The sequence below is a fragment of the Sorex araneus genome, chromosome 6 (genome assembly GCF_027595985.1).
Source record: "Sorex araneus isolate mSorAra2 chromosome 6, mSorAra2.pri, whole genome shotgun sequence".
In the NCBI taxonomy this organism is placed as follows: Eukaryota; Metazoa; Chordata; class Mammalia; order Eulipotyphla; family Soricidae; genus Sorex; species Sorex araneus.
In genome coordinates this window covers 2,694,122-2,716,230 of record NC_073307.1, presented here as the reverse complement: position 1 = coordinate 2,716,230, position 22,109 = coordinate 2,694,122, and the positions used below count along the sequence as shown (strand labels likewise).

At 56.8% G+C, this 22,109-nt stretch overlaps 1 protein-coding gene across 1 annotated transcript in view; it reads right to left on the bottom strand.

Annotated features, from left to right (window-relative positions):
- Window positions 1-1,492: 1,492 nt before the first annotated feature.
- LOC129405594 (uncharacterized) overlaps window positions 1,493-22,109 on the bottom strand; it is a 91,039-nt gene continuing 70,422 nt past the window's right edge. The window contains exons 2-4 of the mRNA XM_055141885.1: window positions 11,837-12,241; window positions 8,852-9,013; window positions 1,493-7,830 (exon numbers count right to left, since the gene is read on the bottom strand). Of these exons, the coding sequence (XP_054997860.1) occupies window positions 7,339-7,830; window positions 8,852-9,013; window positions 11,837-12,241 (1,059 nt within the window). The 3' untranslated portion in view covers window positions 1,493-7,338. The remainder of the gene's footprint in view (window positions 7,831-8,851; window positions 9,014-11,836; window positions 12,242-22,109) is intronic.

Genomic DNA, 22,109 nt, shown 5'->3' with positions numbered 1-22,109 from the left:
AGGCTCGACTCCCCGGGGCTAGGAAGTCAGGCCCAGGCCTCGCGCAGGTGTGCCCGTCACTGCTGGCCTATCCCTAGGCCCCTGGATCTATTTTATTATTATTTTTCTGTTGCAGCATCAGGACTTGCAGTATTGGTATTGGTTTTTATGCTCCTGTTTCCCAGTGTTACCGCCTCACTCAGGAAGCACAGCGGGGCCGCCCCTGGCCCTCACGCCCCGGCCCTCGTGGCAGAATCTCATGACCCGTGTTCGATGTCCTCTGTCGTGTCCTGGACGCTCTCCTCCACGTAGCTTCAACCCCACTGTTGTCTTTGAGGGGTTCGGTTTGGCTCCCCCAGCTCGGTGCTCGGGGCCAGCCCTGCCGCTGCCCTGCCGGGGCCCCGACTCAGGCTTCCTGCAGCCGGGCCTGCCCGGGCCCCTGGGCACCCTGTGCCCCTTTCCCTGCCCCTGTCGGGGCACCCGCGGATCCCCTTGCCCTAACACTGTTTCCACTTTCCTTCGTTGGTTTGGGAGTGGGGGCCATTCCTGGCGCTCCCAGCTGACTCCCAGCTGTGACCCAGGATCACCCCTGGCCGTGCCAGGGCCAAGCCAGCGGTGGCACATGCCAGGCCAGGCCCAAGACAACACTGTGTCTAAGTGGCTGGTTGGTTTGCTGCTATTGTCGCACCGTCAGCACTCGAATAGCACGAGCTAAGGGGCAATTCCCTGCTTGCTCCACGGGCCCCGTCTCCCAACTCTGTCCTTTTGGCTTGTTCTGGGGCCACACCCGGTGGTACCCAGGGCTGACTCCTGGCTCTGTGCTCAGGGCTGACTCTGGCTTGGGGGACCATATGGGGTGCAGAGGCCAGGGGTGGGGGGTCAGCTTTGTGCAAGGGAAGCGCTGCCCCTGTGCTCCTGGGCTCGCCTCCGCCCTCTTCCCTTCAGTCTTAGCCACAGTCTTTATTTTCCAGTTGCCCTAAACAAGAAGTTTATAGATAAAGCTGAGGGAGGCAGGTAGGAAGCTCCCCTCCCCACCCCAAAGCACCTTGGGGGAAATCACGCAAGGTAAGAATGGGAACTGCCCAGCCCCGCAGAGCCAAAGCAGGACCATCCCGTGACACGTGAGTCCCTCGCACTCTGGAGAGGACAGAGGCCTCTGTCCTCTCCAGAGTGAAAAGAAACTGCTGAAGAATCTATCAGCTCTTTAGTCAAGACCAGAACAGTGGAGGGAAGAGATTCTGAGAAGTCAGCCGTGTAAGGGTTCCCGTGACAATGCCCAGGGTAACATCTTTGTGTTTTGAGTGATACAAGATAGTTTTTATTTATTTAATTTTACCATTTTTTTTAAAAAATTGAGTTACCGTGAGATACAGTTACGAAACTTTCATGTTTGAGTTTCAGTCATACAATGAACACCCATCCCTCCACCAGTGCACACTCTCCACCACCAATGTCCCCAGTGTCCCCTCCCCCATCCCACTCCTCTGCCTGCCTCTATGGCAGACAATTTCCTTCTTATTCTCCCTCTATTTGGGCGCATGATGGTTTGCAATACAGATACTGAGAGGCCATCACGTTTGGTCCTTTATCTACTCTCAGCACACATCCCCCATCCCGAGCGGTCCCTCCAACCATCACTGACTCAGTGATCCCTTCTCTCTCCGGCTGCCTTCTCCCCCAGCTCATGAGGCAGGCGGCCAACCGTGGAGCAATCTTCCTGGCCCCTGACCATAGAGACAAGGGCCAAGATCATTTTTATTCAATGAAATTTACTTAGAAATATCTGAGGGGAGAGAAAGAGGAAATGCATGTTCCAGAGAGAACCCGGCTTCTCCAGAGCGGAACACGCACGCCAAGAGAGGAAGGAACACTTGCTAAGTGAGTGACGTGTCCAAGGGAGAACACGGGCTTGAAGAGCAAGCACAAATAATACTCTTTTTGTTTGCTGTTAGGTCATACCTGGCAGTGCTCAGGGGTTACTACTGGCTTGGCACTCAGGAATCACTCCTGGGAAACCATATGGGGTGCCGGGAATCGAATCGGGGTCAGTCCTTGCAAGGAAACACCTTGTCCGCTGAACTATTGCACCGGCCCCCACCAATACATTTTTATGTACACGAAACTCCAGAAAAATAAAATTGGAAGAATTGTGTAAAAGCGCCTCGCCAAAGCCAGGCTGACTTTCCCTCAAACACATCTCACCTGCCTGTCTGCGTCTGCGTGCGCTTTCCACGTGGGAGAAGCTGTGTTCTCTCTTTGGAACACGTATTTTTTTGCTCCTCATATCTTTCTAAGCAAGTTTTATTCAATAAAAACGATGTCATGTCACAATTTCGTCTCCCCCTGAGTTGTTTTCTGAGAGAAAGATGAGCCATCCCGTCCTGAGGCGAGGACGGATTTTCCGTTCCTGCAAAGAGCAGTTCCTCACTCCAGCCGGGTCCCAGGGCTCCCCAAGGCTGCCCCCAGAGTGCAGAGCAAGTGGACGTGCACCCTCGCTGGACAGCGTGCTCGTCCTGACCCACGCCAGGCATTCCCTGCTGGGCGTGTTGAGCAGAGGTGAGGAAGAAGGAAACTTGTCCCTCTCTCCCTCACGCCGCACCTGCACAGTCACTCAGACTCAAACGATGTTGGTAGGGAGGAGACTGGGGGCGTGAGGAGAGATGGGAGACAACATGAGTGTCATAACGGGCTGGAGAGATAGCGCAGCACACTAGACACTTGCCTGGCCGTCGGCTTTGATCCCGGCACTGCCAAGAATACAGAGACAGGAGCAAGCCCAGAACTCAACACAAACAGGAAATCTTAACAAAATAAATAGAAAAAGTATGTTCATTTACATAAAGCTTATCATATGCTGTCCTAGACTCTTAGTTTAGAAAAACAAATTATACTTCTGATTCAATATTTGGGCTAGAGCGATAGCACAGCGGTAGGGTGTTTGCCTTGCATGCAGCAGACCCGGGTTCGATTTCTCTGCCTCTCTCGGAGAGCCCGGCAAGCTACCAAGAGTATCCCACCCGCACGGCAGAGCCTGGCAAGTTACCCGTGGTGTATTCGATATGCCAAAAACAGTAACAACAAGTCTCATGATGGAGATGTTACTGGTGCCTGCTTGAACAAATCAGTGAGCAACGGGATGACAGTGACAGTGACAGTGATTCAATATTTATTTGATCCCGTTTTGTTTCAAACAAAGTATGGTGGGCCAGAGAGATAGAACCGTGGGTAGCTCACTTGCCCGGCAGGCACCCTGACCTGGATTTGATCCCCGGTACCCCTGTGGGTTCCTGAGCCTTGTCGGGGATGATCCCTGAGTGCAGAGTCAGGAGTCAGAGGGCACCTGCCTTGCACACGGCTCACCCAGGTACAGTCCTTGGCCTTCCATTTGGTTCCGTGAGCACCGCCAGGAGTGATTCCTGTGTGCAGGGCCAGGAGTAGTTCCTGAGCATCACCAGGGGTGGCCCCCAAACAAAACAACAACAAAACATGGATTTAAAGCTTCAGAGGAGGAAATAAACTCCATCTACCTACTAAAAATGGCTGCTCTTGGGGCCGGAGTGATAGCACAGTGGGGAGGGTGTCTGCCTTGCATTCGGCTGGCCCGGGTTCAACCCCCCGCATCCTGTATGGTCCCCCGAGCACTGGCTGTGACCCAAAAAGTCAACAGAAAAAAGAAAAAAGAAAAAGACTGCTGTAACATGGCATTTGGATGATTTCTAGATTATTCCATTATCGAAGCGAGGTGCTGGGCAGGCCCAATGTGGCCGCGCGGCTGAGTTTCTGACCCTCAGGGTCCGCAGGAGGAAACCGAGAGCCAGAGCCGCCCAGTGCCCACGGGTGGTGCACACACACTCTTGCACACACAGATCCAGAAAGAGGGACCGGCCAAGCCCCGGGCAGGGCGCCACCGTGCAGCGGGATGACCAGGACGATTCTCACAACTTCCTGCCCCTTCCTCTCCTGGCTGGGCCAGCGGGGCCCCAGCAGAGCCCCAGGGAGCGGCCACCTGTCCTCCCCGGGCTCCCACTGGCCGGGACAGAGCCCTCCGCGCCTTGGTGCTGAGCAGACGCATTACGATGGTCAGCGGACACTGCGCAGTGCAGCCCACCTCGGCCCCTGACTCTTGCCATGGCAACAGACTTTCCAAGAACACCTCTTGGGCCCGAGAGGTAGGAGGTGGGCGCGGTGCTGGCCACGCACATGGCGGAGAGGGTCACTCCTGGCTCTGCACTCAGGAATCACTCCTGGCAGTGCTTGGGGACCGGGCCCGGGTTGGCCGTGTGCGAGGCAAATGTGCTATCACTCCAGCCCTGTCACTCCAGCCCTGGGACCCGCACCTCACCTGGCCCCTGAGACCTGCCAGGAGTGACCCCCGAGTGCCCCGGGGTGTCCCTCAAACTGCAACAACACCACTCAGCGCCTCTGAGGGCTTTTCCCCAGCCCTCTCTGTCCATGTGACACCAGGCGCAGTTTCTGTTTCTCACCTGTGCGTATCCACAGTCCCCTCAGAAAACTACGACTAAGGCGCAGGCCACCAAAGCATCCGCCCGCGGGACAGACCGCACCTCCTCTGACCTTAGCTGTCACCTGTGTCGTGCAGACCCGTCCCCGCCTGCTGTTTCCATGCCTGTCAAATGCGCCTTTGGTTTCTGCTGTCAGACACAGGAAACTCTGAGGCCGAGAGGCCAAGTTCCATGAGCACTGCCCTCTGCCTCAGGAGCACCTCTCCAGCCCGAGCCTTGCGTGTGGCCGACCAGGGTCCGAGGCTGGCATGCCACAGAGTCCTCCAGCAGCACCAGGAGTGACTCCTGAGCACAGAGCCAGGAGCACCACTGGGTCTGGTCTGGGAGGCACAAAACAAAACAACAAAAAGCACCTCCCCTGCATGGCTAGAACAACGAAACAACACTTGCAGTTACTGCTTTGCAGCTGGCACTGTTCCAGGTATTTTGTTTGTGTTGATTCAATTAATCTTTTCAGCATCCCTGGAACTTAGGTATTATTATCCCCATTGTACTAATGTGACAATTGATGCACCGAGTGACTTGTGGTGATTCACTGACCATGTCAAAATGGGCTGCAAAAACAAAGACACTGGGTGTGTTCCTGGGATGATACAACTGCCTTTGGGGCGGGGGGGGCCACAGCCAGTTGTGCTCAGGGATCGCTCCTGGTGGGGCTTGACGTCAACTGCATGCAAGAAAAGTGGTCGCAGTAAGAAATAGTTTTAAAAAGTCTTTCAGACTGAAGACCTGGGGCCAGAACACTAGCACAGCAGGTAGGGTGTTTGCACAGCTGACCTGGGTTCGATTCCCAGCATCTCATATGGTCCCCTGAGCACCGCCAGGAGTAATTCCTGAGTGCAGAGCCAGGAGTAAGCCCTGAGCATCGCCAGGTGTGACCCCAAAAGAAAAACAAAGACTAAAGACCTGTTATTGTTATTGTTGTTGCTTGGGGGCCACACCTGGTGCCTCAGGGGCTACTCCTGGTTCTGCACTCAGAGGCTGAATGGACTCAGGCCTTCCCTGAGGTGTGAGCCTTTCACCCCAAACAAAGAAACAAAACCCCAAACCAGACAAATCAACGAAGAGACTAACAATAAATAACATTGATGACTAGGCAGTAATAGAAAACTGAATTCTGGACCCGAGAATATCAGAAATAAATGATCCCCCAGGTTGATTGACCCTCAATGGTTAGTGGAACGATGAACTACTATCTGATGGCTTACGTTCTGAATGACAGTAGAATGCTGTCCTGGTGCGGGATGTCCAGCCCCCGAGTGACCCCCTGTCAAGTCCAAGGGAAGCAGGAAGGAAATGGAGATAAAAGCTCAGGACAGCTGGGCAGGGAGATAGCACGGGGGCTCAGCTCCGGCCTTGCTCGCGCACAGCTGGTCGGGGTTCAATCCCTGGCCCCGAGTACGGCTCCCTCAGCATCGCCGGGACTGATCTGCGAGCACAGAGCCAGGAGCAAGCCCTGAGCACCACCGGGTGTGGCTCCCCCCAGGGCCCCAAACAAACCAACAAAACCCCAAACAACTGACTGAATCTGAGACATCAGGAACCTCAATCTAGTTCCTCAAAATTTTTCATGACAGTCTGCAGGCGGACGACAGTCACTCACGCCCTGAATGGACACTCGACTCGCTCTGGGACTCTGGTGCTTTGAAGGCAGCGTCCCTGCGCCCGTGGGGGCCAGCGGGCCCAGGTCCTCCCGCAGCTCAGCAGGGTGGAGGCCCAGCCTGCAAGGCAGTCCTGGTCTTGCTCGAAGAGTGAGATGGAAGAGCCGCGCCGAGGAAAGGAAGCGTGAGACGTTCCCACACCAGGGCTGGAGAGGCAGGGAGAGTCCGCAGAAGGGCAGAGAGCCTTCCTGGCTAAGTCCCGCGGCCACAGAACAGTCCAGATGCACGCCCGGCCTCGTGACCCCACCTCCACATCGCGAAACAGTCCCTCAGGGCCCTCAGGTCTGTCTCCACAGAGACGCGGAGGCCACAGTTGCACATTTCTGTTGAGAGCATTTATCTCAGAACAGCAAACCTAAGTTTGTTACGTGCGACAAAGACTGGGCAATGCAGTGAGGGGGTCACTAAGTCCAAATGGACAGTGGTTTCCAGGTGGCAGGACTTGCTTCTCAAGGGACAGGGGCGAAGGAGGCAACAGTACACACCTCTGCCAGGGAATGAGCGAATGAGGCTAGTCAGTGCCCTCTCCTGAAGGGGGGACTGTGTTCCACGGGGGGGCTTGTCCCTGGGGTTCCGCGTGCAGGGCAGAGTGGGCACCGTCACAAAAACCTGTTCAGGAGGCCAGAGGGATAGGACAGTGGCTTAGCTCAGTGGCCTTGCGTGGGGTGGAACCGGGTTCAGTTCCCGGCACCCCATGTGGTCCCCTGGGTACTGCCAGTTGTGGGCCCTGAGCACAGAGACAGGAGTAAGCCCCAGGCCCGCTGGGGATGGTTCAAAAACCCCAAACCCTGTCTTGAATGAAAAGGGAACGTGAAGCAGCATCATTTACAGTGACCTGACGGGGACGGGGACAGGACAGCACGTGGGGTCCTGGTGGTCCCTCACTGCGCAATCCCCAAGAGCACTGTGGGAACTGCCCTTGGCGACGGGACGACCAGACGCTTCTTGGGCTTCTCAGTGAAGTGTCAGGATGTTGCTGGTTCTGTCAACTTGGGACTCGGACAGCACGTCTGCCCAGACCCAAGGGATGCTCGCGCTGCTTGTTGCCATGGGAACCCACTCCTGGCTTCTCTTTCTCGGCCCCCACCGTGGGCTCACAGCGGCTTGGCGTTCGAAAGCTTGGGATTGAGTCCTGAGTATTCGGGTGGCCCACGGTTTCCGCCGGAAGCCCCGTGTCACTGCTGCGGTGTGTCTGGGGTCGCACGTGGCTGTGGTGCTCGGACCTTTGATTCTGCAGCATCGCCAGGATGGCCACCCGTGGTGGCGCTGGGGGTCGAACTCTCTTCCTCACGCCTTCCGTCCGCACCCCGGGGCCTCTGCTGCAGACGGCTCCCAGCGGGATTCTCCTGTGTGGGGAGCTGAACTGTGACCTCGGGGAGAGAAGCAGGAGCGGGCATCGTGGGACACATGTCACTCTCACCCACAGGCTCGGAACCCTCCTTGAGCGTTTGTGAAGACGTGGGACTGAGTTGTTCACTCAAGTTCTGGCGTTCGTGGGGGGGACGAGGCCGTGTTTGTTCGGGCCCGCGGGAAGGTCTGTTTAAGCACGTAGTGAGCGCCTGAGAAATCCGTATCTCAGTCTTGGCATCTGACTTTATGTTTCCTCTCGGATCAGACGAGAAAATCTTCATATTTATGGATTTGCTAGAAGCACGTTTCCCTCCGATCTACAGTGTAATGATTTATTGCTTAAAACTTTTATTTGTTGGCGGCACTAGGGACTGACTCCCGTGCCTCACATACGCGGTATGATTGTCCTCACCCCTCTCCGTGGGTTAGTTCTTTGGAGGGGAGGGGGGAGACATTGCGGCAGGGGTTACTCGTGGCCCGTGGCTCAGGTACCACGCGGTGCCAGGATCGATCCTGAGCCCCCTGAGAGCCAATCACAGGAGCCCACCCTTTGAGCTATCTAATTCGGTCTGTGATTTGCTGTGGGCCCACACCTGGCAGTTCTCAGGAACTATTCCTGGCCTGCTGCTCTGGAGTGACCCCTGGTGGTGTGCGGGGACCATTTGCCCTCCCAGGCATCAAGGCAGGGCCAGCTCCTGGCACCCGAGCCCCTGCGCTGCCCAGCTCCCCAATCAATTCTTTTTTTTTTTTAATATACTTTTTATTTATTTTTTTTTGCTTTTTGGGTCACACCCGGCGATGCACAGGGGTTACTCCTGGCTCTGCATTCAGGAGTCACCCCTGGCGGTGCTCAGGGGACCATATGGGATGCTGGGAATTGAACCCCGGTCGGCCGCGTGCAAGGCAAACGCCCTACCCGCTGTGCTATTGCTCCAGCCCCTCCGATCAATTCTTACGGAAGCTCAGTGGGTGCCGTTCACAGCGGGGGCCACTCTGGGAGGGCGTTGCTGAGACGCTGAATACGCCGCTCCATCGCGAAGAGGGTCAGAGAGATAGCGCAGTGTGTAGGCACTTGCCCTGCACGTGGCCAACCCGGGTTCGATTCCCAGCACCACTGCCAGGAGCATTCAGAGTGCAGAGCCAGGAGCACGCCCTGAGCACCATGGGAGGAGACACACAACACAGGTCATGTAGACTTTCCGAGGCATTGAGTTAGCGCCATTTCCCGGGCTGAGGAAGCTCCCCACTGGGGCACGGGAGAGACGGTAGTTGGGACATTTGGGGGATTCAGAAATTCCAGTGGGCCTAAAAAAACTCGCTTCCTGGACAGTGGCACACCTGCACGCCTGGGCAGTGGTTGCTGCTGCAGGTTGTGGCTTCCCGGGTCACTCGCGGCTCCTCTCTCGGCCTTGCCACCGAAGAGTTCCCAGCAGTGCAAGGTTTGAACCGCCTGCGACTGAAGACTGCGCTCTTGGAACAAACACCATGACCTCTTAGTACCTGCGTTGCAAACCAGGATGCCCCCAAGTGGGGAGGGGGAGGGAGGGAGACAGAGAGAGAGAGAGAGACAGACAGACAGACAGACAGCAGACAGACAGACAGAACGACAGAGAGACAGACAGGCAGAGAGAAAGTGGCTGTCATAGAGGCAGGCTGGGGTTGGGGCTGTGGTGTCTGGGGGGACGCTGGGGACACTGGAGGTGGGCAACGGGCACTGGTGAAGGGACGGGTGTTGGAGCAGCGCACACCTGAAACCCAACCAAGAACAGCGTTGTCCCTGTGCGTCTCACGATGGCTCAATGAATGAAAAGACAAATCCAACCCCACTTGTCTGGCTAGAAGATGTTTAGCGACGCCACGGTTAGACTTCGTGTGGAGCAGAGAGCTGAGGCCCAGCTGAGCTGGGGGACAGCTCCCCGGACGGCTGTCCGCGCACACCCGTGTCTGCACCCGGCCTGGTGAGGGCCGAGGGTCAGCGAGGCTCAGCACAGGGGCTGCCGCTGGCCGGAGGGTCTGGGACAGTCTGTGGCTCGGCTTGGACCCTGTTTGAGAGGCGGACGGAGAGTAAGGGTGGGACGAAGGGGAGACCCTGAGCGGGGGGAGGGCTTTACTGACACACCGCGACAGCAGGGGCAGCGGGTGGGGTCCCGGGCCCCCCACTGCGGTGGAGGGTCAGAGCCAACTCCACGAAACAGAGAAGGAGACTCTGAGAGGAACTGGGCCAGGCCTGGGCAGACGGAGGCGCTGGGTCCTCAGGGAACGACTCGAGGGGCTCCTCAGGACAGGCTCCGGGGTCAGGCCCCCTCCCAAGCCTGCGCCCTCTCGGGGCTGAGCCCAGGAAGGACACAGCAGTCGGGGGGCGCAGATCCCTGTCCCCGAGGTCAGACTCTCCGAGCCGCTCACTGGCCAGCAAAGGGCCCCGGCCAGTGTCCAAGAGCTTGACCCCAGCACCTCCCCCTCCCACAGGCTTATGACTGTCCCCAGCTTTATGCCCGCATCATCACCACACGATTCTTCCACACCTGGTACGTGTCGTCCAGGCTCCATTTTTTTGCCTTTTTTTCTTTTTGGGTCACACTCGGCGATGCGCAGGGGTTACCCCTGGCTCTGCACTCAGGAATTACTCCTGGCGGTGCTCGGGGGACCATACGGGATGCTGGGAATTGAACCTGGGTTGGCCGAGTGCAAGGCAGACGCCCTCCCCGCTGTGCTATCGCTCCGGCCCCCCAGGCTCCCTTTTATGGGAAACTTTCCTTCTGGAGCACCGAGCAGTGACCCAGGCCCCAATCCCACAGTTCTAATTCCCCGACATCCGAGACACGCCCCTCCTCTCCCTGTGTGTCCACACGTCCTCACGGGTCAGCGTCTCCGGGGCTGGGCAGCACAGCCCACTGGCTGCTCTGACCCCTCGACACTCTAGTTATCGGACCCCGCCATCGCCAGCGGACACCGAGCAGCTGCAGGGCCTCACCGTGAGAACCTGCTTCCTGGTACGTCTGCTGTCGGACACCTCTGGGACTCCTGGGGACAGCGCCCCGGGGACAAGGGCTTAGGGGGACATGGGGGGTGGGTGGGGGGATTATTTGGAAAGTGATCCCATGAGGCAGGTGTGGTCCAGGGGGGGATTATTTAGAAAGTGATCCCAGGAGGCAGGTGTGGTCCAGCAGGGAGGGGCTGGCAAAGGCCCGTGCTCAGCAGCAGGGGGCTTTGGAGAAGGAGGAAAGACCCGCCCAGAGACATCCCAGAGACATCATCTGCCGGAAGGCCACAAGGCTTCTCCCATTCCCTCCCTGCGGGCTGCCCTGCCGGGGGGGAGGGGGTTTTGGGGGCAAATCAGAGCCGCAACGGAGAGAGGAGAGCAGGACCAGGGTGGATTGTCCATAGGAACGATGGGCAAGGGGGCACTTGGGAAGGTGTCCAGGCGAGAGGTGAAGAGGTGAGCTGCAGTGCTTACACGAAGGAGACAGAGCTTCAGTGGAGAGCACCCCCCACACACACACAGCCATGCACACCCCCATGCACACAGCCATGCACACCCCCATGCACACAGCCATGCACACAGCCATGCACACAGCCATGCACACAGCCATGCACACCCCCATGCACACAGCCATGCACACGCAGAGGAGAGGGGGAACATCAGTCAGGAAGGAAGACTAGGAGTTTCTGGAGCCTCCGGAGAGGCGGCAGAGAATGGGGCCACGGAGCTCAAGGGCGTCTCTAAGGAAAAGCTGGTCGGCATCTTCCAAACCCGAGAGCAGGCGAGGGCTCAGCGGGGCACAGGGACAGGGTCTGCGGGAGTTCCAGGTGAATAAGCCAGCGGGCGCCCCGGGAGGGGGAGGGCCGAGCTCAGGACTAACGGGAGGGGGCTGGGGGCTCTCCGCAGCCGGCTGCCGGGTTCAGGTTTCTTTCCCCAGCAGTTAGTTCGGCTGATTCACTCGGGCCGGGCGAGCTCTCTCGGGGGCGGCGGAAGGCTCGGCCGCGGTGGGAAACGCCGTCCTTCTCTCCCCCCCACTTCCTCTTTCAAAGGGAGCCGTGGACGGGCCCGCGAGGAGTCCGGGTGGCTGGAGCGGTGCGGGAGGAGGTGGCAGTGAAAGTCGTACAGGCTGAGTCTCGGCAGGAAGCTGCGACAGGGTTTGGAGACGGAGACAAAGCGATCACGATCCCCGAGGGCGCAGATGCTGGGTTTCTCTGAACCCTCGGAGGCCGGGGTGCTCTGCCGCTCCGAGCCCTGGGCCCGCCCCGGCTCCGGCTGCCAGCGCAGCATCCGGTCACGTTGCTGCCCCGGTTTCCCCCGCGACTCGGCCACGGCCGGTGACTCACCCGGCGGCAGGGGAGCTTGGGAGTTGAGCTGAGGACACAATGGGAGGATCCCTCCTCCCCGCCGGTCCCGGCTTTCCAGCAGCCCGGGTGTGTCCTGCCGCCACAGCCACACTCCCGGCCACCGGCCTCGCAGGGACACTCCCGGGACCCCGGAGGGGGGGGGGGAATCGAGTCCTTCTGCTCCTTCTTCCTGCTCGGGGATTCCTCGGCAAAGAGGCTGTGGCTGTGGTGCCGAGAGCCCAGGCCGCCTGGGAGCCAGGGCTGGGGGCGTGGCGGGCGGCCCTGCTGAGGCCAGCGGCGGCAGCTGACCGCGGGGGCTGGGCAGCGGCGCTGCGTGTCCTTGCCAGCCGCTGCGCCAAGTCTGCGCTGTGTGGGGAAGCAGCAGTGTCTGCAAGCCCGCAGGGCCTGCGGAGGGAAGAAGTCCCCGGAAGCTGTTCTGCGTGTCCCCAATCCCCGTGGCCTTGTCTGGGGGTCACAGTGCTCGCCGGGGGCCGGGGCGGGCTCCGGAGCACTTCTCTGCCTGCCCAGGAAGCCGGGCGGGCGGGAGAGGGGCCCCTTGCCTGGGGACCAATGGACAACAGCTGTTGCACTTCTGTCTGAATTCTCCTGTCTCACCAGGGCGTGTGTGTGTGTGTGTGCGTGTGTGTGTGCGCGTGTGCGTGTGTGTAGCCCATCTCCTGTCTCACCAGGGCGTGTGTGTGTGTGTGTGTGTGTGTGTGTGTGTGCGCGCGCGTGTGTGTGTAGCCCACAACCCTCCTGATTTTTTAGAACCATGACTCCAAAATTACATTGGTTCTCAAACTGCTTAGTGAGTTGGTGCCGAACCCACTTGTAGAACCTGCAGGTCCTGCTTGGTCTCATCCCGCCCCGAGCAACTCTCAGTGGACTCGAGACCCACCGCCGGCCGTCGGGACAGAACGTGCTGGCCACTGCCCTGGCCTTAGGAGCCTTAGAGCACCCCCGGGGCGCCTGGTGTGGGGCCGGAGTTGCTACTTTTCATAAGCGGGAGGGGGTGTCTTGAGGGGACACAGCTGGTGGCTCTTGGAGCTCCTCCGGGCTCACTGTCGGGGAGGGGCGGGGGAGGGCGGTTCCCACTGTGCTCAGGAGACAACGCAGTGCTGGGACCCAACCCAGGCCTCCTGCACGTGCTTGAACCCTTGGGGTATCTCCCAGCCTAGGAGTTGAATTTTGTGTTTTGAGAAGGAGAAGGTACATGTGGCAGTGCTCAGGGTCACTCCTGGCTCTGTGCTCAGGGCTGACTCCTGACTCTGTGCTCAGGACTGACTCCTGGCTCTGGGCTCAGGGCTGACTCCTGGCTCTGTGCTCAGGGCTCATGCCCCAGCTCTGTGCTCAGGGTCACTTCTGGCTCTGTGCTCAGGGCTCACCCCAGGCTCTGTGCTCAGGGTCACTCCTGGCTCTGTGCTCAGGGCTCACCCCAGGCTCTGTGCTCAGGGTCACTCCTGGCTCTGTGCTCAGGGCTCACTCCTGGCTCTGTGCTCAGGGCTCACCCCAGGCTCTGTGCTCAGGGTCACTCCTGGCTCTGTGCTCAGGGCTCACTCCTGGCTCTGTGCTCAGGGCTCACTCCTGGCTCTGTGCTCAGGGCTGACTCCTGACTCTGTGCTCAGGACTGACTCCTGGCTCTGCTCAGGGCTGACTCCTGGCTCTGTGCTCAGGGCTCATGCCCCAGCTCTGTGCTAAGGGTCACTCCCGGCTCTGTGCTCAGGGTCACCCCAGGCTCTGTGCTCAGGGCTCACCCCAGGCTCTGTGCTCAGGGCTCACCCCAGGCTCTGTGCTCAGGGCTGAGTCCTGGCTCTGTGCTCAGGGTTCACTCCCGGCTCTGTGCTCAGGGCTCACCCCAGGCTCTGTGCTCAGGGTCACTCCTGGCTCTGAGCCCTGAGCTCATTCCTGGCTCTGTGCTCTGGGATCGCTCCTAGCTGGCGGGGAAAGGGAAACCAGGGTGCCAGGTTTGTGGTTTGTGGTGCCAGGGATGGGGCCTGGGTCAGCTGCATGCAAGGCAGGCGCCCCACCCACTGGATACTCACTCTAGCCCAGGAGCTGATTTTTTTGCGGGGGATGGTTATTATTGATTAATTAACTTATTATTGAATCACCATGAAGTACAGTCACAAAGCTTCCATGACTGAGTTTCAGTCACACAGTGATCGAGCACCCATCCCCCACTAGTGCCCATGTCCCACCACCAACGTCCCTGCTTTCCCTCCCTCCACCCCTTGCTTCCGTGGCAGACACTCTCCTCCTTACTCTCGCTCTCCTTTTGGGCACTATGGTTTGCAGTACTCTAGAGACCAGGAGCTCATTTTTTGTTTTTTTTTTTTAACGGGAGCTGCCTTGGGTGGCTCTCCGCCCTGGGCACTTGTGTTCCTGAGGTGGGGCAGGGACAGGCTTCCCTCGGAAGAGTAAGGGGCTTCTTTGGGATGGAGAAACCCTGGAGTGCGGCAGGCCCCGGGTTTGGTTCCCGGCACTGCAAAGCAAGGAGCAGATGCAGGTCACTCAGTGTCATTGTTGACTCGCTTCGGGCCGGATGCTGGGCAACTCCACCTCGAGAGAAACGCCAAGCGCTCGGCCCGCCGGTGCTGACCCTGGCACTCTGGCGTCACAGCAGGCCTTTTCCCCAAGAGGTTTTAGTTTCCTAGCTGCGAGCACAGTCGCGTGAAGACCATCAACCTTTAACTTAACCCCGCTCATGGCTTGACTTTAGGTCGGCGCCTGTGGGCGTTCAAAACGAGCAGGGAGCTGGGGTCTACTTCGAGGCTGATTACAAGTGCCGGGGCGAGGCCCTGGGCCGTGGCAAGCCCAGGAGCGGGTGCGGGTGGGCGCTTCCTAACGAAGCCGGTCGCCCCCGCTGGCCCTCCGGACCCAGCTGGTCAGGCAGCTTGTCACTGGCACCGTTTCCATTTCCCTCCTTCACGCCTCAGCTTCTTATTTCTGCTGGAGAAATCCGGAAACGCTCTAACTAACCAGGCAATTCCTCCCCTTCGGGAAGCGTAAGCTGGAATCAGACTTTCACGATTGCTCCCGAGGGTGGGAGAGTTGCCCTTGGGGCATCCCACGGGTCTGCGCGGTGGCCGCGGTGGCCGGGGTCCTTCTGTCCCGTGGCTGCGATGGCCGTGGCTCCTCTGCTCCATGCTCCGGCCCCTCCTCTCACAAGTCACTGCGAAGGAAGGCAGGTGGCACACGGGCTCTGTGCTGCCCTCCCAGCCCTCGACGGCGCCCCACAGGTGGCACAGAGGCCCCGGGGGGGGAGGGGGGCTGCGCCCTAGGGGCCAGTCTGGGCTTCCCGGCGGAGTGTGGCTCTGCCCCCGTCCCCCTTCCCGCCCCGCAGTCACTGCCCCGGGCCTTCCTGGGACCCTGTTCAAGGCGGCACTCGGTGGCTGCAGGCTGTTTAGAAAGCACCTAACTGGGGGGCTGGAGCAATAGCACAGCGGGGAGGGCGTTTGCCTTGCACGCGTCCGACCCGGGTTCGATTCCCAGCATCCCATATGGTCCCTCGAGCACCGCCAGGAGTAATTCCTGAGTGCAGAGCCAGGAGTAATCCCTGTGCATTGCCGGGTGTGACCCAAAAAGAGAGAGAAAAAAAAAAAGCACCTAACTGGGCTGGCGGCTTTCGAGACGCTGCTGTGAGGAGCCCACCCTGCTCCCAGCTCTGCTCGGGGCCCCTCGGGGTGGAGAGAGGCGGCTCCCCCGGCCCGGGCGACACCGGCCGCCCTCTGACCCCCAGTCTCTCTACACTCGGACGCCCGCCCCTTCCTCTGCTCCAGTGAAGTTTCCTGTTGATGGAACGACCCAGAATCACAGGACCAGACCCCAGGAGGCCCTGTACTGTGGACGCCGGCCTCGAGACCAGCGTTCCACTAGAATTGTCAATATTCTTGGTATGTTTGTTTCTATTTGGTTTCTGAGATTCGGGCCGCACCCAGCAGTATTCAGGGGCTACTCCTGGCAGTTCTCAGCCGTCGCTTCTGGGGGGCTCAGAGGACCAAATGGGGTCCTGGAGACTGAGCCAGGTTGACCCCGTGCAAGGCAGTGCCCTCCCCACTGTACTATTATTGCTCCGGCCCTGGAATAGGAAATTTTCATCTGATGTTCTTTTTACCAATCATATTAACCACACCATGATTGTTACTGTCCTCTGTCCTACTTCTCTTCTGGTTTGGGGACATACGTCTGCATAGCCAGTGTGCTGTTGGACAATTCTTAAAGAAAATCTTGATTTGTGGGTCCAGCACCACACATACAAACATACACACACACCACACACACACACCACACACCACACACACACCACATACACACACACACACACACACACACCACACATACACAATCTCTAGGGGCACTTTGGAGAAAAGCTGAGACTGGAAACAGAAAAGAAAATAGAAATGTAAATAAAATAACAGAAGCAGAAATGAAATTAAAAAGTGGTATTCTGAGAGGCTTTCACACAACACCCACTTTCCCCTTCACTGCTACTTGCCTGTTACTGTGTCCCCCTGTACCTTATCTTTTAAGTGTTGTGTCTAGGGTGCCTCATGGCTAGACGTGTCCCCTTGCATGAGAGCCAGTAGGCTCCTCCGTGGTTGCCTCTGGGAGCTGCACAGGACACAACTTTTATTATTATTATTATTATTATTATTATTATTATTATTATTTGCTTTTTGGGTCACACCTGGCGATGCACAGAGGTTCCTCCTGGCTCTGCACTCAGGAATTACTCCTGGCGGTGCTGGGGACCCTATGGGATGCTGGCAATCAAACCCAGGTCGACCGCGTGCAAGGCAAACGCCCTACCCGCTGTGCTATCGCTCCAGCCCCCTAGGACACAACTTTTGAAAATGGTAATTATGGGGCTTGAGCGATAGTGCAGCAAGCAGGGCACTTGCCTTGTGTGCGACTGACCCTGGTTCCATTTCCAGCATCCCATAGGGTCCCCCGAGCACCACCAGGAGTAGTTCCTGAGTGCAGAGCCAGGAGGAACCTCTGAACAAACAAACAAACAAACAAATGAAAAAATCGCAGTTATGAGAACTTTTGGAGAACGATGCTGATTCCTGTACAGTTCTGGGCATCTGAGCCCTTCCTTACTACACGGCATCTGTGTGGTTATTCTTCGACTATTCTTCTGAGACTGTTGAACTGAGCTAAAACCAGTTCTGTTCCTCCTGGCCTATACACCTGCCTTCAAGTCCCTGCTCTGCCTCATGTTTGTCCTGGGTTCCAAAAGGGGCCTTAGAACCTCCCGTTCAAAAACATAGTTGAAGGGCAGGAGTGATAGTACAGCAGAGAGGGCATTTGCCTTGCACGCGACTGACCCAAGTTCAATTCCCGGCATCCAGTAGGGTCTCCTAAGCACCGCCAGGAGTAAATTCCTGAGTGCAGAGCCAGGAGGAACCCCTGAGCATCACTGGGTGTGACCCAAAAAGAAAAAAAAAACCAAAACAAAAAAACCTAAAAAAAAAACTCCCAAAAACATAGTTGAGGGGCTGGGGCAATAGTACAGTGGGGAGAGTGTTTGCCTTGCATGTGGCTGGCCTAGGTTCAATCCTCGGCATCCCATATGGTCCCCCAAGCACCACCAGGAGTTTTATTACCACTGTATCACTGCATCACTGTCATCCTATTGCTCATAGATTTGCTTGAGCGGGCACCAGTAACATCTCCATTTGTCCCTGTCACATTCAGGGTCAGGGGAATCAGGCCTATTATTGTTACTGTTTTTGGCATATTGAATACGTCACAGTAGCTTGCCAGGCTTTGCCGTGTGAGATTCTGCATTTCTCTCTTCTGGGAGCTTCTTTCTTTCTTTCTTTCTTTCTTTTTTTTTTTTGCTTTTTGGGTCACACCTGGCGATGCACAGGGGTCATTCCTGGTTCTGCACTCAGGAATTACCCCTGGCGGTGCTCAGGGGATCATATGGGATGCTGGGAATCGAACCCGGGTCGGCCGCAGTGCAAGGCAAATGCCCTACACTCTGTGCTATTGCTCCAGCCCCTCTTTTTTTTTTTATTTTTAGGTCCCACCCGGCGATGCTCAGGGGTTACTCCTAGCTCTGCACTCAGGAATTACCCCTGGCAGTGCTCAGGGGACCATATGGGATGCTGGGAATTGAACCGCATGCAAGGCAAACGCCCTCCCCGCTATGCTATTGCTCCAGCCCACTTCTGGGAGCTTTGCTTTATAGTCTCTGGATCTTGGCAGTTGATGAGATTACATGGTGCTGGGGGTGGTTTGTGGGTGTGGCTGCCAAACTACTGGAAAACTGGGGATCTGGGTATAGGAGGCCCAGTTCCGATCCCGAGTAGGCTTGGAGACCTCAGCCCCGGGTCCTGCACACCTGGTTTCTTTGCAGGTTCCTTCACGGGTGAGGCTTGTCCGAGTATGTGGAGAGTGGCCTTGAGCATGGCTGTGGCTGGGTTCCAGAGGTTTTTGGCTGCCGGGGCTCTGCTTGAGGTGGGGAGGGAAACTCAATGTGCCCTCCCTTTGAGGGGCCCCAGTGAAGACAGCCTGGCATGGGGGCAGGAGATTCTGCCAGGATTTTAAATTAATTATTATTATTAATTTTAACCTATTAAAATATTAAAAGTTTAATATTATTAATTATTAAAACTTATTAATTCCTGGTCTGGAGCCATAGCACAGAAGGTAGGGTGTTTGCCTTGCATGTGGCCGACCAGGGTTCAATTCCTCTGTCCCTCTCAGAGAGCCTGGCAAGCTACAGAGACTATGCCGCCCGCATGGCAGAGCCTGGCAAGCTACCTGTGTTGTATTCGATATGCCAAAAACAGTAACAACAAGTCTCAAGATGGAGACGTTACTGGTGCCCGCTCGAGCAAATTGATGGCAACGAGATGACAGTGATATTAATTCTTGACTGCAGAGCCAGGGGTAACCCCTGAGCATTGCTGGGTGTGATCCAAAAAGCAAAACAAAACAAAACAAAACAAAAACAACCCCACCCTCCAAAAAAAAAAAAACAACCAAACAAGCAATGCTTAGGGCTTAATCCTGGCTCTGCACTCAGGGATCACCCTGGCTGTGCTCTGGGGATCGAACCCAGGTCAGCCATACTCTACACAAACACCCTCCCCTATTCTCTGTACTGTCAACCTGGCCCCTCTCTTTCATAGTTTTATATCTGTTATCCTGTTTCTAATTTGAAGGATTATTATTTTATTTCTTCAGATTATATTTGTTCATCAACTGGGCCCGGTTATTAATTTTGATGTTGTCTTATATTTCTTTAAACGTGCTCCCAATTTAAACAAAAACTATTATTACCAAAATGGAAAGAACTCGACTTTGCTCCTTCATGTATTGGGTCTCAGGCAAGGAGAAAAAGTCCAGCTCAAAGTAGGAAACTATAAATATTTGTTTTAAAGTTAAATCTTTGTAATCTCTGTTGGCCAGAGGTTGTTATTGTTTCTGCTGGCACTGCTGAGGGCAACTTGTGTCCTTGGGTATTTTTTGAATTTTTTTCTTATTATGAGCTCACGTTTCTTGGAACCTTATGTGGGAAAACGCTGTGTACTGAGCTGAGGGTGTTTTCCTTTGGAAAGCTCCTGTATTTGCTCTTTCCAGATGTCCTGGAGGCATGAGCAACTCCGGGCCCTGCAACATTCCAGGTCTGGGTTGTGGTAATTGCTGGGTCTCCCGCACAAGACCCAGGTCTGCAGGGGCTCTCGGGTTAGGAGCTGTCCCAGGAGCTCTGACTGTTGTTTCCACAGAGGAACGCTGTAGCACTGTCGCACTGTTGTCCCGTTGCTCATCGATTTGCTCGAGCGGGCACCAGTAATGCCTCCATTGTGAGACTTGTTGTTACTGTTTTTGGCATATTGGATACGCCATAGGGAGCTTGCCAGGCTCTGCCGTGCGGGCGGGATACTCTCGGTAGCTTGCCGAGCTCTCCAAGAGGGGCGGAGGAATCGAACCTGGGTCGGCCGCGTGCAAGGCAAACACCCTACCCGCTGTGCTATCGCACTGGTATAGGTGCGAGACAGGGTTTCTGCCATCCCTTGTGCAGGAGGGAAGGGAAGGTGGTGCACGTAGACAGTCGGAACAGGAAAGAGTTCGGGGAGGCACATGCCCCACAGGATTCTGAAGCTCCACGCTCGTCCTCTCTACCAAATATTTCTAAATGACTTGCATTGATGGAGGAGCCAGACGTAAACTGGTTCTTGCCAGGGTACTCCATTCCTGAGGGCCAGTCGTGACAGGCTGCGAGGGAAAATTCAGAAAAAGAACCGGGACAGAAATCTGGCTCTTTCGGAAAATGCGTCTGTGAGTTCACCCTCGATGCCCTATGCTGAAAGCAGTGGGAGCCGGACAGAAGAGGCTGGAATCTCACTGGCCCTCGGCGCTAGGGCGAGCCTGGTCTTCCGGGCCTGAAGGCTGATGCTCTACTTCCTTTCGGAATTTTCCTTCCCGAACTCAGGACTACACACCGATCCTGGGAAATGGAGCCCCAGCTCATCTGAGAGGACTCAGCACCGCCACCCAAAGAGCGGGGCCACTGGGAGCCTACAGCCGCGGGTGGCGTCTTCCTCCCGTCCCTGGCCTGAGGAGCTGCACACCCAGGACTCTTAGTATGACACTGGCCGCCTACCTCCCCGTCACAGTGTTACCACGTTGTGGGAAGTTGTATACGTCTTGCGTTTGTGTGACATGTGCTAATCTTATTAAGAATATTGGTCTCAGAAACAAAGACAAACAGTAGTTTTCCAGCTCTGACTCATTCAACTTTTCTTTCTTTTTTGGGTCACACCCAGCGATGCTCAGGGGTCACGCATGGCACACAGGAATCACTTCTGGCGGTGCTTGGGGGACCCTATGAGATGCCGGGGATTGAACCCAGGTAGGCCGCGTGCAAGGCAAACACCCGACTCACTGTACTATCGCTCCAGCCCCCACTCCTGCAACTTTTGATGGGGGGAGGGGGGTTGGGTCACACCCTGTGATGCTCAGGAATTACTCCTGGCTCTGTGCTTGGGAATTACTCATGGTGGTGTTCAGGGGACCAATGGGGTGCCGAGGATGGAATCCTGGTCAGCCTCCTTCAAGGCCAATGCTCTACCCCCTGTAGTATCACGCTGGCCCCACTATTTTCAGTAGTAATACTAGTAGCAATGTCACCACTTTAAGGGATGTCATAATTGTTCTATATCATTATTGCTGCAACCACAGACACATGGAACAACATTCAGCGTCTCCTGATAAGGAAAATGCAAATTCAGACTATGCGGCATGGCCTCCCACGGGTCAGCTGGGAGACGGCGAGTGTAGACAGAGATGTGGAGAGGAGCCCAGGCTGTCGGTGGGTTGGAGCAGCTCCTCAGAAAGTGGGAGATTCCCAGAAAACACTGGAGTGGAGACTGTGTGACGGAAGAATCCACCCCGAGGTGTTTCCTGAGCCCGACAGCAGTATTCCTCTCGGGGCAGAGGGCGTGGTCTTCGGGGAGCACCCCTTGATCATTAAATACCTGAAGCTGTGGCCTTCAGAACAGAAGGGACGTGTCTCCAGGTGACACTGCGGATTCAATGTCAGCAAGTGAAAGACGGTTATGAGATGCTTCACCCGAGGGAGCGTAAGAATGAGTGAAACCGTGTGGCAAGAAACAAGAAAACCCCCGGCTGTGAGACTGTGCTGGCCGGAGCGGGCAGCAGCTACTTAGGGTGTGGGAGGGTGAGAGAGACCCCGGAGGTGGGAGCTTTCCCACTCTGATGGCAGTGAGGGGACACCTGTCCCACTGGGACGGAGAGAAAGCGGAGAGAGCGGAGCACGTGCCAGCTGGGCTGTGTCCTGGCCCTGCTGGACACGGCGGCGAGTGACCCTAACCCCAGAGCCAGGACTACCCTGACCACTGTCCTGGCCCTGCTGGACACAGCAGTGAGTGACCCTCGCCCCAGAGCCGGGACTACCCTGACCACTGTCCACTATGGCCTCAAACCCCACTTTCCTCCCCAGTTAAAAAAATAGTTTGAGGCCCTCGACCCACCCTCGGCGCCATCTTGCCACATTCAACAGAGAAGCGGCCAGGCATTCTGGTGAGCAACTCGGCCTGGAAAATGCTCCGGACCCGAATTGGGGCCAACAACACCGGGGAGCCGGAAGGAGGAGGTGCAGCCAGCACACCTTCTCCAGACGGAGCCCTGGTGACACTGAGCAGCAACTAACATGGCTCCGGGATTCGGGACTGGGACACATCTGAGCCGCTAATGTGGCCGCGCGACCTTTTCTAAAACCTGAAAACATACAATA